Here is a 21,603-nt window from a genome sequence, read left to right on the forward strand (position 1 = left end):
AGTTTTTTCAAATTTACATCTGCTATCTTTATATTGTGCACAGTATCAGGGGACATGTGTCACTGCTTCTGTGGTGTTGCATTGTATGTAGAGTCTGGCTTCTTGGCTGTTCAGTTTAACTATTATCTACATATTTCTATTTTTAATTTGCAATTACTTATTCCATACTGGGCAAGGATGTATCTGTGTTCTATGTGTATGAAAAGGACATCGTTTTCTGTTAGAATTGACTGCGCAGGATCGATCTCTATTAATCTGGCTTGTTTAGTTTTACGATTGGGAGTATTGATTTTCTAGCGCTCACTGCAGTGTTTAAAATGCTGCCTTTTCCTAGGTGTACCCTTGTGTGATTCGTGTATTATTATTAAAAATAATTATTTTGTCTAGAGAAGGGATGTTAAAAGATGATTGGCCCTGGGTGCCAAATATACTAAGTACACCACTGGATAGTAGATGATGCGGATGGGCCATTTGGCCTTTATGTGCCATCATGTTTCTATGTTTCTTTGCAAACTTCTAAAATAAAAGAATGGAAGTATCTGGGTTCCAAAAAGTCTCTAAATGCTGGGTCTTACTATTTTCTGACCATTGAAACTCAAAGAATGCCCCCACATTTGGTTATGTGACTTTTCTTACAAGAATTCTATTATTTATTGGCCTGGTAATGTTTGCGCCCAAATATACAAAACTTCTGCTAATATCTTTCAGCTGCGACTAGCCACCTGTCTGTTGTTTTATATCATATACTTTGTAAAATTTTTAACTCTTCTTTCTCACAGAATAAGAATATAGAAAAAAAAGAAACAGAATGTAATTATGAAGAGCCACAAAGATGTAAAACTCCCACGTACACTTTCCTCAGCATGCCTATAATACTCACACATTGGCGCACCTAGCTTATCAATAGGCTTAATCAGTGTCAATATTGGCACCCAACACCTCACAATCAGCTTTAATTAGACTTAATTGAAAGTTAGGTGCCTAACTTGAAAGACTCTATTCTATATAAAGTAGGTGCCTACCACAAAGTGCCTACACTAAAAGTGGGTGTGGTTATGGGCAGATGAGGGGTTTGTTTGCAAGTTAGGTGCCTCTTTCTGAATTAGTTGCTGTTAGGCTCCGATATCAGATCCTAACTTTAGACAAAGAAAACCTTGGCGTAAAATGGGGACACCTAAATGTTAGGATGCTAAGAATGCTTATGTGACGCTAAGCATGAGTCCATAATGGGCACCTAAATTTTATAGAATTGGTGCCGATAACAGCACCTAACTTTAGGTGGACGTTATAGAATCAGGGCCATTGTGCATATGTCCAAAGTGAAATCTGTTTCCTTTCATAAGCAGGGACAGATTCATATTTACTGGATGCCAAAACACCTCTGTCAGATTGCATTGTCTGCCTGGGCAAAACATACTTGTTCAAGCAGCTGTCGCAGTCGTTGAAGCTGTGACTCCAGTTGCTTATTGTGATCCTCTAAAATCTGCATTCTGGCTTCCAGACGGCCTTTGTGTTGCCGGAGGAGCTTGGCCTCAGCTATGAGCTCAGAGTCTTCAGGTGAGTGCTGTGCTGATATCACAGATTCAGGGGGTGAAGACGGAGGGGTCATTCCCCTTCTATGATGCTGTTCTCTTAACTGCTCATACTCCATCTGCAGGCCTCTAACAAAAATTGAAAGACAGAAATCTGAGTCATGAAAGAAAAACTAAAGCTTACATAGAATACAGTCTGACAAAATATAGCAACAAAACAACCAACCTTAAGGACATTTTAGCCAGGGAAGGAAGTCTTTCAAACCAAAGGACACAAATTTGGCAAAGTCATTCCTTATCATCTTGTGGTAGCTGTGCTAATCAGTTTTATAACCAGGGATATGGAGTTGGCATACCAACCCTTTGATTCTAATGCCTCTATTTTTCTACTGTTTGACTGATTCTTCGTAAATCTAAGAGAAATTTAATGACAGACACTTAAGATATGTATGTACAAAATTAGGACTAATAGGCCATAACATATATTTATTTGAAGTCTCAACAAAGAACCTGTACAAAAGAATATATCTAAATATAAAATGATAAATTATACCATATATTTCAATGTTGTAAGTTTTTATTTTGAAGCTGGAGTCAAAGTTGGTATATTTTTATCAACTCTGACTCCACCCAAAATTGCTTTTGACTCTGACTCTACAGCCTTCTTTATGAATCCATGGAGGGGCATAATCGAAAAAAAGTCTAAGTCCCCTTATGGCCTAGGCCTTAAACTTTGAAAGTAGAAGCAGGGAAAATGTCCATTCTCAAAAAAACATCCAAAAGGAGGTTTTTTAAAAAAAATAATGGCCTGCCTCTACGTTCAGCTATTTAAACACCCAGACCACCACTACATCTAAATTTACAACATATAATAAACCAAAAAAGCCTAAGTCCCAAATGCCCAAAACCAGACCTTTTAGGCGAGGGAGGAGCCAGTCCTTTGCCTAAATGCTTGATTCTGTAACCGGTGTCTGTCAAAAATAACACCGATTACAAAATACCCCCCCAGCAACGATTGCAGCAGGAGAAATGGCTAATCTCCCCTGCCGCGATAATGATCCTGAAGTGCCGCCAACTGTGGCACTTTGGATCACTATCGCGGCAGGAGAAGATAGCCAATCTCTCCTGCCGCAATCCACTTCCCCTCCGATCGGATCGGGCAGGAGGGAGCCCAACCTCTCTTGCCCTGACTCACTCCCGCACCCCCCCCCCCGACAAGATCCAGGCAGGAGGGAGCCAAACTCCTCCTGCACAGTGACCCCTCTCCCCCTCCCCCGTGACATAATCCGGGCAAGAGGGATCCCAGGCCCTCCTGCCCCGACACAGTCCCCCCATGACCACCCTCCTGAACCCCAGATCGGCCCCCCAACCCACCCCTCCACCCGCTGACCCCACGACAGCCCCCCACCCCCTTTACCTTACAAAGGTTAGCTGGACCGATGGGTCCCAAGCCCGTCCATCTGATAGGCCCGCCATCCGCAGAATGGCGGTCCTTAGGGCCTGATTAGCCCAGGCGGCTCAAGCCCCGCCCGCCTTAGGCGCCTTGGCCAACCAGAATTGGCCTAGTTGCCTTAGGCCCTTCCTGTGGGCGGGACCTTAGGCATATGTGTCAGGAAGGATGGGGGCCTGGGATCCCTCCTGCCTATATTTTAGTGGGGGTGGGGGGTTGTCAGGGCAGGAGGGGTTAGGCTCCCTCCTTCCCGGATCTTGTCGCAGGGGAGGGGTGAGGGGTCACCGGGCAGGAGAGGTTGGGTTCCTTCCTGCCCATATCGGATTGGTCAGGTACGAGGCTGCTTCGGAGCAGGAGGGGTTGGGCTCCCTCCTGCTAACTCTGATATGGGCGTCACTTCAGGATCGTTATCGCGGCAGGGGAGATGAGCCATCTCTCCTGCTGTGAGTGTTGCAATAGGGGGTAGGCAGGTTGCATGGGCCACAGAGCTGATCGTGGCTCCTTTTTCAGCACTTATATCTATTTTGACTTGGTCTAAGTCAAAACGTATAAGTGCCGACTAGGCAACCTGTCAAAAGTTTTGGTTATACCTGTTGTACAACTAATTGTAGGTCGACCCACCTCCCACCCTTTCCCCTCCTGCCTCTTTTCGCTCTATGCGTTTAGGGGCAGGGAAAAGGCCTAAGCTGGTTTTAGATATGTCTAAAACCAGCTTTGGTTATAGGTACTTGGACGATCAGGTTTTTTGATCATCCAAGTACCCATTTAGGCCACTTTTTAGACTTTTTTTTTAATTATGAGCCTCATAGAGTTTTGGCAAATTGTCTTTTTTTTTCCATTGTCCTCCCCACAAACTGAATAAATTGATTTGAACATTAGGAGGCTTTGGTGTTTATATTCGAAGCATATGGATTTTCAAAAACACTGAAACAGTTGTCCATGTGCTTGCAATCCAAATCCTAATTTTGCAAAGGCGGGATTTGGGCGTTCATAGCAAGGGAGCAAGTTGTGGGTGAGTTTTGGGTGGGACTAGGGAGGGTCCCAAATCAGGACATCCAACAGCGATTTCCAACAGGGAAGATATATCTAAGTTTAAAAAGAAGGAATCCTTCTCGTATATCTGTGTTTTTAAAAATGTCCAGGGAGCAAACTGGTGCCCTTGTTGAGCAGCTGTCCACTGCGAGATTGAGGCATGACACCTTCTTAATCCTCCAGTGGTTGCTGTCCCCCACCCTCTTCCTTAATGTGAATAGGAAAGGGGATACCAGGTTCTATGACAGCTTTAGGTATGATGTGCACTCTTAACAGAGCAGGAAGCAATTCAAGTTTCAAGTTTATTATTAAATTTGTTATGTATGCAGTATCAAATGTTTCAATGCGTATAACATTTAAAAAAATGGGGGGCAAAACAAAATTCTTTAATACAATTACATACAAATTCTATACATTCTAATACATGACTGGCACGGAAGGTGAGGGGGATGAACTACAATTTTTAAAGAGAGAAAGGAAACATTTAAGGGAAAACACATATGGTGGGTAACAACAACAACAACAAAAAAAAGTTTATAAATTGTGTTGTCTAATTTTATAAATTATGTTGTCTATTTTTCAAATGTGTCCTTAAACAAGAAACTGAGGAATACCCATATAATTAGTGTAATTGACTGTAAACCAAGGGACCCAGGTTTTTTTTTTGTGAGCCCTCCAGGAATAGAAAATTATTTACTGTACCAAACTATATAAGCCATTTGCAAGCCTGAAGGTTACTGAAGTGGTATACATTCAGATACAGTAAGCATTTTTCTATTCATGGAGAGTTCATAATTGCACAATATAAGAGTTACATGGTATTTAAACCTGCCCCTCTGCTCTCCATGGACATTTGTGTGCTAATTTTCTAGAAATCCGTTCATCATTTAGATGTTCCAGTTTGTAAAATGGATGTTCATGTTGGACATTTAAAAGGGTAAAGCTGGTCCCCAATTTCCACTTTTAAGAGAAGATATCGCTCTCCCTTATCCCTCACTATTTCCAGCACTTTCCTCAATCAAATAAAGACCCCATTAGTCTTAGATTTCACCTTGTTAGAGGCAAAAATATATTAGGGTATTTTTTATGTGTAAATAATCGCTCATGCAAGGCATTAAATGAGTTTCCTGGACAAATCCTATACACATATGTAATTGCTCAGCTTTCTTAAAATATAACTTACCTCTTGCACAGGGAATTGTCTCTTAACATTGAAGGAAACAAATAATTGAGGTTTTGGTATCATAATCAAATAAAAGTAGTATAACCAATGAACGAGATTCCCACTCGCTCTGAATGTGAGCATTCAATTTATTTATATCTTGGAACTTCCAAATTTCCCAGAAGCCAACCTTCAGGAACCTCCATAGTACCCAACCCTCTTAATGTATTACCCTTATAGAACCCTTGTCCCCCCTCCCCCAGCCATCCTCCTCCCCTCCTCCAAATGCCAATACTATCAAGGCCACCCATAAATTAGACTCCCCTTCAAAAATGTTCCTGAGGTCTTCAAATCAACAAAATGACAACATGTAATGAGCACAATCAAACCTGTAAAACACATTGTAGTTAGAATGAAGAGTATAAAGTACTCTTCAAGTGAGCCCTAAATGGCTATAGTCCACAGGCTATGTAAAAATGAACAGTGTTTTTTATGATTATGTATGCATTTGTTTTGACCCAATTTATGTAAAGTGAGCTACAAATAAATAAACTATAAACTTTAATGTTGTTATAATGTTGTTTATGTGCATATATCCTTTAATGTTGTTTTATGATAAATGTTGTATTAAGCTATAATAAAAAAAAATGCCCCCTCTGATGTATTTTATGTTTATTGCAGTTTATAAGCACACACGAATATTGTATAGAAAGCAAAGACCACATTGTATGAACATGGTATGAACATATTTAATAATGGCAGGCTAGGAGGGTCTGAGACTGAACTCATAAGACCAGCATCAAGATGTTCTGCCTGCCCCCCCTCCCCATGCCATGCCTGCACCCTCTCGGTCCCCCCCCCTTTCCCCCAGCCACATTAACGCCCTCCTTCCCCTGTAACTTTTTAAATCTTCACCAGCACGAGCAACTTCTCTGGCCTGCTGCTCATGCCAGCCTGGCTCCCCTCTGAAATCACTTCCGGGTCACATGGCCAGGAAATGACATCAGAGGGAAAGCCAACACCAGCACAAACAGAAGGCCGGAGAAGTTGCTCGCACCGGCGAAGATTTAAAGAGTTACAGGGGAAGAAGGGCGTTAATGTGGCTGGGGGACAGAGAGGATGGTGTGGGGTGCGCCATAGCTCTGAGCACCTTCTATCCTCGGTAGGCCACTGTGCATGCTAATATGGATAAAGTACATTATTAATAAATAAGTTCAATTATATAAAACAGGACCTGGGATAGTGAATGCATGCTATTGCACAGAAGCTCATATTAACACCTTTTATTTAATAGTCTATCATGCACTAAAATAAAAATCTATGCAATGTATAGCCAAATTCTTGCCAAATGTGATTTTTGCATAGCTTCTTCCCGTGGCGTAGTCACAAGTGGGCCCACTTGGGCTCAGGCCCACCAAGAGGCAACATATCTATATGGTAGCTGGTGGGGATTCCCAAGCCCTGCCAGCTAAAAATATTCCAAACTTCTCTCTCGTACGGTTAAAGGACCAATTTTTGCTGGCAGCGAGCAATGTGACTGATGCATGCTGCTTGCACTGACCCCACAACCTTCCTTCTGGCACACTCCGCCTCTGCAGAAAAAGGAAATTGTGTCAGAAGGAAGGCTATACGGCTGGTATGTATCAGTCAGACTGCTCACTGTCATCAAAGATCGGCTCTTTGAAAGGTAGGCAACAGCAGTGACAGTGGGACGAGAGGATGGAGGGACTGGATTGGATCAGATTGCCTTGCCCGGGTGCAAGAGGGAGAGATGGGATCTTCTGTCCATCCAACTGGGGTCCAGGCCCACCTGGGTGTTTGACTATGCATCTGGTTTCTTCAATGCAAATTTGGTAAAAACGCTAATGCTCAATTTTCCATTAATTCTATGCTCTGCACCCTTTTGGTCTAAGTGAGAAGATATGGGTGAAAGTAATGAAGGAGGTTGGATGACACACAGATATCAAAACTGCAAAAGATCCAACCTTTGTTCTTCCTCCAGATCAGCAATGATGCGCTCTAGCTCCCCTCGTTCTTCTCTTTCCACCGTCTTCAAGATCTGTGCTGGACTCTGGGGCTGACTCATAGGTGAATCCCCTCCAAGAGTTTGACAGTAGTGCTGGATAAGAGCGTGCTCATCATCCCTAAAGATTACAAAAGAAGCAAAGTATACTTAATTTAATTTGTGCCACTAGCTGTGCATAACCAGTACATGTGCGTGTTTGTGTTAGGGCACGATCGCTTTCACCAGCATAGAGCTTGTGTAAATGATCATACCTAAGAGCTGGAGATATGCACATATCTTATAATATTCATTATGGTACGTGTATAAATTTGAGTCCTGCCCAAGCTTCACCCACCTGTCAAAAATCTACAGTACAAGTTCCAAGCACATTTAAAGAATAGTGCTTAGGCAGAATTATGGCACGCATGCTTGTATGTGCACACATATATGCTATTATTCCAAACATTTACACATGTAACAAATGTATATATGTCAACACATATATAATACTGTATAACTGCCTTCTAAATATCTGTTTTGTGTGGTAACTGCAGAGCAGATGCTGGCCACACTCCAACACTTAGGCTCTGATTCTTTAAACGACACCTGCAGTAGATGCCTAACTTAATTTTTTTTAAGGGGAGAGATGACAGGAGGGAGATAAAAATTGTTAAAGTTGGCTGGAGCAGGCGACTGGAGGGATCGCTCCTGTCCCGGCCTACTGCTAGACCACAAGGTCTTACCACGGGCCCGGCAAAGGCCTGCAACAGGTTCATGAGGAGGGAGGGGCGGGTCAGCGCTAACCCAAATATAAACCGAGACCTCTGTTTTTGAGCCATTTTTTTGGCCCCAAAATCTCAGTTTTTTATTTGAGTATACGATACTCCCCTATCTGGACTATTGTAACTCTCTATATTCCAGTATCACAAAGAAGAAATTCAAACTATTACCAACTGCTCCAGAACACTGCAGCCAGGCTAATTTTGAAAGTAAATTGATTTGAACCGGCTAGTCCACTGTTTCAAGAACTCCATTGGTTGCTAATGAAAAAAAGAGAACTGTTTAAGACTGCTTGTATGGTCTTCAAGGCCATAGAAGAAAACCCTCAGGAACTAATATTTGATATTAAGGTAAGATGCTCCTTCAACAATTCAAGAACAACAGCGGCATAAACTGATCTTTCCATCTCTTTTGCAAATTTGCTGGAAGAAACTATTTGAGTCCTTCGAATTCCAAGGACCCAAGATCTGGAATAACCTGCCTCTATGCGTGCATCAGATCCCCTCATACTACCTGTTCAAAAAGCCTGACATTGTATCTCTTCACCCAGTGACATTCTTACAATCTTATAACATACTTCAATTCTTAACCTACAATGTAATGTAACTTCTGAAATCTTTTTGTAAGCCGCATTGAATCCCAGTTGAAATTTGCAGGGTATATGACATTGTATGGTATGGTATCATGGGCCAATTGGGAAAAGCATACAGTTGGACTGTCACGAGCCAATTCTGTACCAAGGCATTCATGCTTGTGCTTTTGGGTTTGTATCTTCGGCTGAAGAACCTTACGGCCTTCTTGTTTGATGCTGTTGCCATCAAGTCAAAAGTCGGATGCTCCCATTGCCGCACAATGATGTTGAACGCTCTCTGGGATAGGGACCATTCTCTGAGGTCCAGTGACTGTTGACTCAGATAGTCTGCCTGAACATTGTCCACCCCCGCTACATGAGCAACTGAGAGAGCCTGTAGGTGCACTTCCACCCAATAAAATAACAGGTGGACTTCCAATCTCAGAGGAACATTACTGGAATGTTCTTTATTTATAAAACCCACAACAGACTCTATTTTGGAATCAGCAGTGAGAACATTATTGATATCCTTTGTCTTCCAACAAGATTTGGACTCATTCATGAAGCAATACTTTCCCCCTCTTCTATTAAACTATGCTAGAAGTTTTTAGCGCAGAGAGCCGTGCTGAATGGCCTGCACTGCTCTCGACGCTCATAGGAACACAGCTCATAGGGCTAGCACAATTTAATAGAAGAGGTCCTTTAATTTGTCAAAAACCTTATTCTATGGCAAGAGAATATGGGCATACTTAGATGTCTCTAAGTCAACGCAGGAATGGAGGAAACAGTTCTTATCCTTGAGACAAGAAACAACATATTTGGGGGCCTCTTTCCTATTAGCTTACCCTTGTAAGTGTATTATAAAGTATGCACAAACTAAATATGTATTTTTTCTCCCTGACCAATTAAAGTAATTTCTGGAGTTGAAAAAGATAGCCTGAAATAGACACAGTGAAATTGAGATAGCAAACTTGTGTTATTGCCTTTCCTTTAAATATTTTTCCTAAATTAATAAATGTACTTCTCCTAATTTTGGGCCTTAACTCCCTCCACTAATGTGGTCTAAGGAAGGAGATCCAATTATTCTACTTTTTTTTTTTCCAAGATGTATATTTAATTTTATTTCTCCTGCATTACTGTGACAAGAAGTTTGTTTTCTTGTAAATATTGTTGAAAAATTACAAAGGATTAAAAAAACAAACCCACAACAGCTTCTCTGCCTGTTGACATATGCCATCACTGTGGCATTGTCCGAAAAGACCACGACTACTTTCCCATCCAGGTGTTTTCTAACATCCAAAGCACTAGCCGAATGGCTTGCAGTTCCAATTGATTGATAGACCACTTTCTCTGTAAGGGCGACCATCTGCCTTGCACTGGATGACCATTGCAATGACTTCTCCAGCCGTAAAGACTAGCATCTGTCATCAGGATCATCCAAGAGTCTATGCAGAGTAGCATACCCTTGGCTAATGACTGTGGTCAGAGCCACCATCGGAGACTGTAATGTGCCTTTGGAGACCAGGCCAGTGGCCTGTGAAGAGTCCATTTGAGGTGATCGGCATGACAAGAGCATGTCCTGCGAAGAGCATAAGTGAGCCTTTGCTCAGAGGCCCACTTCTGTAGTCACCGTCATAGACCCTAGCACCTGAAGGTAATGCCAGGCCTTGGAGGCCTGAAGCACTAAGATGCCCAAAATCTGGCACCTCAGCTTCTGTCTGAGTGGCTTGGGAATAAAAACACATCCTACTGCCGTGCCGAATGTCCAGAGACTACGTTGGCTCCAGGTAGCTTTTCCAGAAATCGTTCTAAATTACACCTCATGCAGCAGAAGCAGAGGTTCAGACCTCCAAAATGCTTCCAGCTCCAGCCAGCATACATAGAACTTCTCCTCCTCACCACTGCCACTTAAAAGCATAGTTAGGGGCATACAGCTGAACTCCAGTTGCCAATGTACCTCCTCGGCATCTCCCAGAAGGCCGAGAGCCCATGCCAGAATCTCTTTGCCCACATCGGGTTCCCAGGGCTCAAACTGCACTCCCGCTCCTGTGCTCCTCTCCACTTTCGGCGGGACCTGATGAAATCTGACAGGGGGGGGGGGTGTACCCTCCTCTCTAATTCGTACACTCAAGACAAAGACATTGCAAAACAATTCTCCTTCCTTCCAATACGCCTGGCAACCTTCAAGCTACAATTCAATGGGGCAAAACACTGATTTCTCCCTGTACAATGTGGAGCCAAGTCAGCTCCCATGCTAGTCAGTCATTCACTTCCACTTCTCTGTAACACCTCTGTGACAATATCCAATAGACCTGCTGGCCTAAAAAGTCTGCACCCTGTGGTATCATTCCCTGGGTCCAGTGAAACCATGGCCTGCTGACCATCAGCATCTGCCTTCTCTTTGGACCCCCCCAAAATGGAAGGTTTAAGGTTCCCTTTGTGAGAGAAGAGGCATGGAGTCTGAGCTATCTTAGTCTGCAGCTGAAACCTGTCTAGCAGACTCTGTGCTCCTGGATGGCACTCCCCCCTGAACTATTGCTAAAGCAGGCACAGAACCAGTGGACTGATTCTTATACTTCAAATAGGCATCATACAGCAAGCTCACAAAGACTGGTGTAAAAACCTGCACCGGAGGACCAGATGAACCTGTGGGTGCTTAGTGGGCCTCCTTGAGGGTCCAGCATCCTCTATGTGGTGCTCCTTCACTGTGGACGCTGACTCAGCCTTTGCCGCTTCTGAGAACAACTTAGCCCCCCAGAGCTGTCCATTTGCATTCCCAGGACCCTCGAGATCTGAGCCTGAGGCCCCCGCTCCTCCCTTGCGCACCCTGTGGAACATAGATGATCCTCAACTAGCCATCTGGTGTAAATCTGGCAATAATACAGTGTATGAGTAGTCCATCTATGCTGAATAATTACAAATACAAGGGATGATAAGGTAGCTAGAGGCTTTTTTATTCAAATCGGGAAATCCAAGATGGCCACTGCATTATTGATTTTGCACTAAAATCAGCCTTGGAGACCTGTATAAAAACTCAAAACATTCAAGAAAGGGGTTTTAAGAGGTAGGGGACCCCTATCTGACCCCATAAACTTTTAAATTAGCACTTTTCAGATCCTCTGTTTTTCCCCATAGGCTGCAATAGCCAGTACTCATATGTGCCTGCTGGTGCTGGGAACTGTCCGAGCTGCCACTGCAGCTATAAATGAGAAAAGACTTTCCGCCTCAGGCAAGCATGAAATCCAGGTGCTTGCTTCTACGAGCTGCTAAGCAGACCTGAAAAGGTGGGCTGAGACCTCAACCCCCACAGATCTATGCTATGCGACATGAGGAGGGAAAGGTGCAGCCGGCTCCATCACTGGTCCTCCAGATTAACTTGGAGGCACACACTCTGCAATCAAGACCCAAAGTTTGGGGCGAGCCTCACTACAAAGGAAACAGTCCCATAGTGTCCTAAACTGCTAGAGCAGGCTGGCTAATCAGGTACTCTGAAACCAGAGAAGCCTGCCAGATACAGACTTCTTCGCTGAGAATCTGTGTCTTCTCACAATCAGAGCCTAGGAGCACTGAGAACCCCTGCAGCACCAAAATCCTCGAACTCCAGGAACAAAAACCCAAAAAATAAATCAAGAAAGTCAGAGCAGATCAGATACCATCTGAACATGCTTACAGAAAGAAAAACCCAAGGAGCTACAGCACAACCCTCTGGGGAAGGAGGCGGAAAATGATTGATGCCTTCTGCAAGGAGGTGACTATCCAACTGTTCAGGACCTCTACACCCATTGCACTGGAATTTGTATTAGCCACTGAAAACTAGAAAAGGCAATTCTGTAACTGAGCAGGTGCAGTTATACATACATTGTGTGCAATATGTGCACAGAAAAAAAGCATCTGTTACATGTATAAGTTACACTTGCCTTGAGTGCATAAGTGCACAGAAAAAGTGTATCTTACACATGTAAAGTGCACTATGCACTATTCTTTAAACCAGTGCACCAATATAATACTGCATAACTGCAAGAGAGCACACACGTGGAAGGAGTATGCATGTTTCCAAATTATACATGTAACTTATGAATATGAGATAGTTAAGTGCATTGCCTGAAGCATTTAGGCATACCTGCAACTGACCTAAGTGGTGGCATCTAAATTTAGGAATGCCAATGCAGATTTATACTACAATTCAATAATAAAATCAGCATGCCCAGAAGCTGTTATAGAATAGGTGCTTCCTGTTCTGCACTAGGGCACTTAAAACAAGACTTTCTGTTACAGAATTTCCACTATAGTGAATATTTGTGTTAATACACAGAACTTAACAACTATTCAAAAACTGAAAATAGCATTGTGCATCCTAGTGTCCACGAGGGAACAGAGTAAATCATATATTCTTCCCAAGAAATTTAGGGGTAGGGAATATAGAGAAATATCATGGCAGCTTAAAATTAATCAAGTGTGTCATGTTAAATTTTCTTTAATTTGGTCCTTCAACTGCAACAGATGTATGAGTAAGGCCAAAACAAATGAAGCAGGAGCTCCAATTAATGTTTGCTTTTCTTGATTTCTTCAGGATCGTCTCCAGATATCCACCAGAAGAGTCCATATAGACCAGGGGTGCCCACACCTTTTGGGCTTGCGAGCTATTTTTAAAATGACCAAGTCAAAATGATCTACTAACAATAAAATTAAAAAAAAACACAAGGCACACTATACGCAGAGAAAATGTTAATTATAATTTATATTCGGGTTTTTTTTCAAAGAGGTCAAGGCAGATGACTTTAAATTATGCAATGTCACCTCAGTAACAACTATACAAAAATAGACAAATATACCCCTTCCCCTTTTACTATACCGCAATAGCGGATTTTAGTGCAGGGAGCTGTTTTGAATGCCCCGTGTTGCTCCCGATGCTCATAGGCTCCCTGCACTAAAAAACACTATTGCGGTTTAGTAAAAGGGGGCCATAGTGCAAAATATAGACAGCAGATATAAATTCTCAAAATGGACACATTTTGATCACTAAATTGAAAATAAAATCATTTTTCCTACCTTTGTTTGGTGATTTTATGAGTCTTTTGTTGCACTTCTGACTGTGCATCTAATATTTCTTCCCTTTTTTCTGCCTCCTGCAGCACTGCGATTTGGCTGGCCCGGAACTTCCTCTCCGACATCATAATTGATGTCGGGGGGAGAAGGCTTGTGGGCTCGGCGCCTGTGCAGTGGCTGAATGTGCCTAGCTTTTGTGGCGTCAGGGAAGCAGGGAGAAAGCAAAGGCAACGCGAGTCTATCACGGAGCCCAGGATGGGCTCTGCAATTGACTCATGTTGTCCTTGCAATCTACTGATCAGTGACGATCAACCTTTCAGGCACCCCTGATATACACACTATATAGGCAATAAACACTATCATAGGGGCTATAACAGCACCAGGATTCTTTCTATATGGAAATGATGTTCAATAAAAGACACTGCTTGACCTACTCTACTTCCAGCAGCAAAAACATCATCAGGTTATTAAAATGGTCCAAATTCTGATACCTAGCAGCAGTTTTGCAGTTTGGCCTTTACCAATGTGGAAAACAGCCTAGAGGGCTGACATGCTACCACGTATTAGAATGTAACTCAGGCCTTAAATGCTTATCAAGTAACCCGTGGGTCATATTACTGAACTGCAGGGATATTTCTCTCCACAATGCTATTAATTTATTTTAATAGCATCCAGGTGCTGAACAGCACATCCATTATTCACATATTTAAATCCCAACTAGCCAATTAATGTTTGGTGGAAATAAATGAATATTGTGAAGCCTTTTTCAATCACATATAAAATGTACACACCTTGAACTTACATAATTTGGTTTTCAAACTGAGAACATGCATATCAGATCAGAAGGGTAATGCTAATTAGTTGTGTGAATTGAATTAAAACGTTCCATGGATTAATTTAATACTTGCGATGACAAGCATGGCTTTTACTGCGCTACTCGAGACACATCCTGCAATGCTGGAAATGCCCAGCTTTAGTGCTCTGAAATTTCTCTTGCCCAGGATGAGGCATGAAGAACAAAGGAGTCCGGATTAAGGGCTCCTTTTACAAAGACGCGTTAGGGCCATAGCGCGCGCAAGCTGCTACCGCCTCCTCCTGAGCCTTCTTACTTAGGATATTTTGGACCAAAGTGCCATGTTTGAAAACTACCACCTTAGGAGGTGGCTTCAATTGAAACAGAGCAACTCCTTCAAATTACAGGTCTGATGAATGTTTTGTAATAGGTTTTTGGAATGAAAACTAAGTGAGACTTTGGACCAGTAACACTGTTTAATTTCACTTTGTAGAAATTTGCTTAAGAACTAGTTGGTCCTGTGGATTCATGCGGCTTGCTCCCAAGGAAGCTTTTTGAGTGGAATGAGGAAACTCCGTTGAGCATAATATTCAAAGCTTGGTTTGCTGCCAAATGGTGAATATACTACTGAGCAGTATCTGCACAGTCCAATTTAAAGACCGAATGAATTGAGGATGTCTACAACAGCCTTGTCCCAAGCTAAGTTAAAAAAAAAATAAAAAATCTTTTATCTTTTATAAAATAGCGATTTCAAAATTTTTAGAGACATTATTATGTTCCAATATAATGAATGTTAAGAAGACAAGAGAGGTTTTTATGACTGGTGATAGCTAAAAAAAAAAAAAAAAAAAAGGGGGAGAACAGGATCAGAATGTTCTACAGCCCTGCTTCCGTGAGTACTTGAAGTCTTTTCCTCCCTTGACTATGAGGTGGATTTAAGTAGAATTTAACAGTTAGTCAATTTTGTAGTAGTATTGCCCAAACCAGGACATGATCCTATGCAGTGGCTTAGCTAGGAGTGAATGGGTCCTGGATGGAAGACTTGAGATGGGCACCCTATACAACCATCACTCTCAGAGTAGTGGAGACTTTGGGCTGGGGGAAGAATGTGGTACAGAAGCTGTTGGACATTCGACAAATGGCATATATAGATGTTTATAGACACCCTATGTGAAGGACCATAAAGCAGTATATAATGTGGAATTTATATTTCACCTAATAGGGATGTGGCTAAATTTCTGAGTTGAGTGTTTGGAAGTTTTGATGTGTGGGGGGAAGGGGAACGGGAGAGGGGGTTCTAGTACAAAAGTGAAAAGACACTTGTTGCTTTCTGGGTTTGAATTACATTTTGGTGCTATTTATACGTGAAATATTTTACCACTTTCACTGTTGCTATTACTGGATTATGAATTGTTTTTTCTTTTCAATAAACATATGTTTGAACTTGATAACTGTACAGCACTTCTGTTTCTGCCTTCACAATAGTGAGACCTGAATCTCTTTTGCTGTCTGGATTATGCTGAACCACAGAAACATTTTCTCTGTTTAAAAAAAACAAAAAGCTTCCTGAGTTTGTGAATCTGAAGAGGCGGGAGGGCTCAGAGGTGGTAGAGGAAAGATTAGGAAGTACCAGACAGAGGTCCTTTAGTAGGTTCATCACCTTCTCTATGTCAAAAGACATTTCCTGCTTATCTTCTCAGAGGCCTGGTATGTGCAGTAATTGGAAAGCCTGTATCTCAGAAACATATGCTGAATTGATTTTTTTAACCAAAATCTTTGTAGGTCGTGATACTTTCTAAAGGTCAAAAACAAACAAAAAAATGCTATCGCAGTGCATGAATTTTGACACCTCACAAACTCATTTTTCACATTCAAGCAAAACAAATCACTATCATTACTATGGATGCAGAAGTGCTTATTTAAATCACTCCAAAACTTCATATGTTTGATTGTCCATGCTGGAAACATGAATAAAAATTGTTTAAATGTAAATCACTCCAAAACATTGCTTTGGCATTATCCAATGTCAATATATTGTGAAATCAAGTGGAAAACAATGAAACAGTATTTGGACCAGAATAACACTAAAGGGGAATTCATAAAGAAAGGTCAGATAAAAGATCATCCTTTACCACATTTTGATGCCCTGTGGAATTCAGCAACCTATGGGATCCTGGTACCGCAGGCTGCTGAATTACACCTTATAAGGATAATGCTGCTTGCAAGCTATCTTGCAAGCAGCTTTATTCCTGCAGCCTGGGACCATCGGCCTCAAGGAGAGGGTCTCCCTAGTCATTCCTGCAAACCCCAGCACAAGTCCCATCCAGACCCCAGGGGCTACTTGTTAAAAATCATTGGTGGTATGACAGGGGAGGGGATCTGGCAATCCAGAGGGTCTTCAGACTAGAGAGCTGCATGGGAACGGGGACGACGGGAATCCCGCGGGCATCCCGCGGGTTCCCCTTTCAGGTCACGGGGATCCCGTGGGGACGCCCCCAGGGTCACGGGAATCCCATGGGGATGCCCCCTAGGGTCGCGGGGATCCAGTGGGGACGCCTCTGAGGGTAGCGGGGTTCCTGCGGGGCTGGATGTACTAAGTCGCGCGGCTTTTCTCCCTACCTGCTCTGCTTGCAGCACAGAGCCGAACGGAAGTCTTCCCGACATCAGCGCTGACGTCGGAGGGGAGGGAGGGCTTAAACAAAGCCCTCCCTCCCTCCAACGTCAGCGCTGATGTCGGGAAGACTTCTGTTCGGCTCTGTGCTGCAGGCAGGGTAGGTAAGGAGGAGTAGCCTCGCGGCTCGAGTGGCTACCAAGGGAGGGGGGCGGTCCGCCCCGCCCCGGGTGCAGCACAGCCGGCCAGGTCCCCTTACTTTTGTGGCGCTTCCACGACCGACCGACTGACAACAGCCCTGGTCCGACAAACTTCCCTGCCTTAACCGCAAATCTAAATTACCTTCTTACAGCAGCTGTAAGAAGGAAATTTAGATTCGCGGTTAAGGGCAGGGAGGTTTGTCAGACCGGGGCTGTTGTCGGTCTGTCGGTCGGGGAAGCACCACAAAAGTAAAGGGACCTGGCTGGCTGTGCTGCACCTGGGGCGGGAGAGAAGGAGGGGGGAGAAGGACGCTGAAAGCACTGGGGAAGACAAAGGGGTGGAGAAGGACGCTGAAAGGCCATGGGGAAGACGGGGGGGGGGGGAGGGAAGGACACTGAAAGCATTTGTGGAAGACAGAAGGGGGAGAAGGACGCTGACAGGACATGGGGAAGACGGGGGGGGGGAAGAAGGATGCTGAAAGCACATGGGGAAGACAAAGGGGTGGAGAAGGACGCTGAAAGACATGGGGAAGATGGGGGGGGGGTGGAGAAGGACGCTGAAAGGCCATGGGGAAGACGTGGGGGGTGGAGAAGGATGCTGAAAGGCCATGGGGAAGACAGAGAGGGAGAAGGACGCTGAAAGGACATGGGGAAGACAAAGGGGTGGAGAAGGACGCTGAAAGGCCATGGGGAAGACGGGGGGGGGGAAAGGAAGGACACTGAAAGCATTTGTGGAAGACAGAAGGGGGAGAAGGACGCTGACAGGACATGGGGAAGACGGGGGGGGGAAGAAGGACGCTGAAAGCACATGGGGAAGAGAAAGGGGTGGAGAAGGACGCTGAAAGACATGGGGAAGATGGGGGGGGGGTGGAGAAGGACGCTGAAAGGCCATGGGGAAGACGTGGGGGGTGGAGAAGGATGCTGAAAGGCCATGGGGAAGACAGAGAGGGAGAAGGACGCTGAAAGGACATGGGGAAGACAGAGGGGGGAGAAGGACACTGAAAGGACATGGGGAAGACAGAGGGGGGAGAAGGACACTGAAAGGACATGGGGAAGACAGAGGGGAGAGAAGGACGCTGACAAGACATGGGGAAGATGGGGGGGGGGAGAAGGATGCTGAAAGGAAATGGGGAAGAGAGAGTGGGGAGAAGACGCTGGCAGGGAAGAAGACAGAGATGCCAGACTATGGGGAGAGCGGAGGGAAGAAGATGGGTGCCAGACCAATTTGGAAGGAGGGAGAAAGGGAGAGGCACAGTAACAGAGCAAATAGAAGACGCAGAAGGAAGAGAGACAGTGGATGGAAGGTACTGAATGAGAACATGAGGAAAGCAGAAACCAGGCAACAAAGGTAGGAAAAGAATTCTATTTCTTTTTTTTTGCTTCAGGATAAAGTAGTATATTAGTTGTGTTGATAAAAATTTATAAACAAAAGAGGCTCTGGTAGAAACCCGTTTACAAAGTATGTATTCTTCCCAATTAATATTTCCAAATTAATAAAGTCTTTTTGCTTATTTGTAAATGGGTTTCTACCAGAGCTTTTAATTCAGTAGCATAATTAAATGAAATAACTATTTCTGAAGTTTATAGGGACGGGCGGGGACGGAGGGGATTCCTCACGGGGACGGGTGGGGACGGAGGTGATTCCTCGCGGGGACGAGTGGGGAAAGAGGGATTCCTCACGGGGACGGGTGGGATTCCTCTAGGGGACAGGTGGGGACGGGTGAGACTTTGGCGGGGACGGGTGGGATTTCTGTCCCCGCGCAGCTCTCTACTTCAGACAGACGTGAAGCCTAATCTCTCCTGTTCAGTTTGGCACCTTCCTGAAAATGGTGCCCCTAACAGTAGTCTTGCCTGGGCGTCTGGATGGTCTTCATGCAGAAGCGAGGCTCAGTTGTTCATGCCCAGTCTGGTGCCTTCCTGAAAATGGTGTCCCTTCTGGTAGTTTCATCCAGAGTCTGCAGGGTCTTTGAGTAGAAGCAAGACCAATTGATCCTGCCCAGTCTGGCACCTTTCTGAAAACCCCCAGACCACAATGCTCTTTAACAGGTAGCCAATGGGGCAAAACTTGGGCGGAGAGGGGGTGTTAGGGTAGGTGGAGGCAGAATTGAGGATGACCCTCTCCCAATGCTCCCTGGCAGTAAAATAACTCCAGGAAAAAACGGGGGTTATTTTACGGTGATTTTTTGGCCCTAATGTGACTTGCAGTGCAGTACTGTAAATCCAATGAGTATGTGCATAATAATGAGATGCAAATTATGCATTTGCATAGTTTGTATCTCATTACTACCTAACCCTGACAACTGAAATATTGCCACAATATTTTAGGAAAGGTAACGTTACAGCCTTTTAAGTCATGTTAAGGCCCTAACCCTGTTTGATGAATCACTCCCTAAATTATGAATGACTGAAATTGTCCCCTGTTTTGACAATGGTCTATGAGGCAAGAGAACTGAACCTTTTATGACAGCGACCAAAGGAATGCTAGCTGGCAAATTCAGAGAAAAGGCTCTTGAATGGACGGATTATAGCAAATCCCATAATGAGCTAAATCAAGGACTTGGCAATCCACCTTAAATTTGTCTAGAGCAGATGTATATGCAATTGCCTCAAATAGCCATATAAATATTTCTTTATTTTTAGTATTTATATACCATTTATAACCTAAGTGGTGTACATTCAGGTACTCAAGCATTTTCCCCTATCTGTCCTAGTAGGCTCACACTCTATCTCATGTACCTGGGACAATGGGGATTAAGTGACTTACCCAGGGTCACAAGGAGCAGTGTGGGATTTGAACCCACAATCTCAGGGTGCCGAGGCAATGGCTCTAACCACTGCACCACTACATGAATTATTTGCACATTCTCATAATAATTTGACCTCACAACAATTATTCTATTTTTTTCCAGCTAATGGTGAGAAGCTGGAGCATTTTTGTTCTGAACACATGGATGGGAAACAGCCAGATGAAGACAGCACAGAGAACCCATTTATTCCATATAAATAGCAGTTCTCTTTTAGCAAAACATATTCTCTACTGAATAGCTTCTTTCATCTAAATTAATGGGTCAGGCCAGGGACAGGAGACAACTGGAATGCACGATTTATAATAATTGCCTCTTCTTTTCTTTTCAAGCTGAAGTGCTCTGATTTTGAGAGGCAGAACCCTTGACAAATGGAGGGCTCGCTTGTTTCTTGCCAAATGACACACATTCCAGTAGTGGAAATTCTGCCAAATACTGCCATTGCTGCTCAGCAGCAGACAATTTTTACAGGCTTTCCAGGGCCTCACTTACCTGACTGGCAAAAAAAAAAAAAAAAAAAAAAATCAAAGCGGAAATCAAAGAAAATCTGTCAGTTTACTACAAATAAGTCACCTTTTCCCAGGAAACTTAAACAATGATTTACCGTACTTACATGCTTCCTGTGGTGGAGCTGCTGTCAGTGAGAAGGGAACCATTGGTTTGTTCCATGTGGGCTAGCCTAGAGGAATGGAGTAATAAGACCTAGATTGTAAATGCAATATTCATTTAGCTAACAGGGAGATGTAATGCCTTATAATACTGCAATATGTGAAATTACTTTGTCAAATTGCTTGGCTAGCTTTCCAAAATCTTTTCATTAAGAGATCAGCACAATGCTACAATTCACAGGTCAGATGTCATTTCTCTGAAGTATGCATTTTTTTGTACTCCCTGGCAACAGCGGAAAAAGAAGGGATAATTTTATGAAACATTTTCTGAACTTAAAGCATGTTTTAGAAGCAGAAAATAGCTCTTCATAAAACTGTATGGAGGTGTACTGTGCATGTATGCATGCCGACAAGAGCGCACGTGATCTGCGCAGGCATTCCCGGGAACAGAGTTTGGGCAGAGCTGTAATCTTCATGCATATTTTATAAAATACGTCTGTGCATGCATAAAGTAGATGCAAGTATTTATACTTTCTTCACAGCAAATTTAAAATTTGTACGAGAGAATGTGTACTGCTGTTAGGGATGCTTCTGTGAGCCAATTTAATAACGACACATAGGTGGCTTAAGTTGCCTATATAAAATGGGCCCTTTTTGACATTTCGCGTAGGCATTGTGTTGAGAAATTATCCCCAGATGGGGCAATTTTCATCTTGCCTGTGTAGTTGCAAAAAGTATTTACTAATTTGGCATGCACACTTTCTAATTTAATTTTAATAATTTATAAATTGTTAAAGCAGGACTTTAACCTTTTAAAGATATATACTCAGTTTTGAGAATTAGATATTGTAAAATACAGACAACTAAAACCAGTCTGTTATTTATTTTTTTTTTGGGGGGGGTGTTTATGGTAGGGGTGTGTGTGTGGTGGGGGGAGGCAATTAAATAGCACACATTCCTTTAAAAATGCTAAAGTGCTCGTTTTCAAAGCACATATGACTTACAAAGT

The 21,603-nt window shown here is 43.3% G+C and overlaps 1 protein-coding gene across 3 annotated transcripts in view; it reads right to left on the reverse strand.

The window, feature by feature from the left end:
- Positions 1 to 21,603, reverse strand: part of UTRN (utrophin) — a 1,286,828-nt gene that overhangs the window by 50,914 nt on the left and 1,214,311 nt on the right. For all 3 annotated transcript variants that reach the window (XM_033935605.1, XM_033935603.1, XM_033935604.1), the window contains 3 exons: positions 20,600 to 20,665; positions 7,162 to 7,320; positions 1,418 to 1,661 (listed from right to left, as the gene is read on the reverse strand). In XM_033935605.1, the coding sequence (XP_033791496.1) occupies positions 1,418 to 1,661; positions 7,162 to 7,320; positions 20,600 to 20,665 (469 nt within the window). The remainder of the gene's footprint in view (positions 1 to 1,417; positions 1,662 to 7,161; positions 7,321 to 20,599; positions 20,666 to 21,603) is intronic.

The sequence above is a fragment of the Geotrypetes seraphini genome, chromosome 3 (genome assembly GCF_902459505.1).
Source record: "Geotrypetes seraphini chromosome 3, aGeoSer1.1, whole genome shotgun sequence".
In the NCBI taxonomy this organism is placed as follows: domain Eukaryota; kingdom Metazoa; phylum Chordata; class Amphibia; order Gymnophiona; family Dermophiidae; genus Geotrypetes; species Geotrypetes seraphini.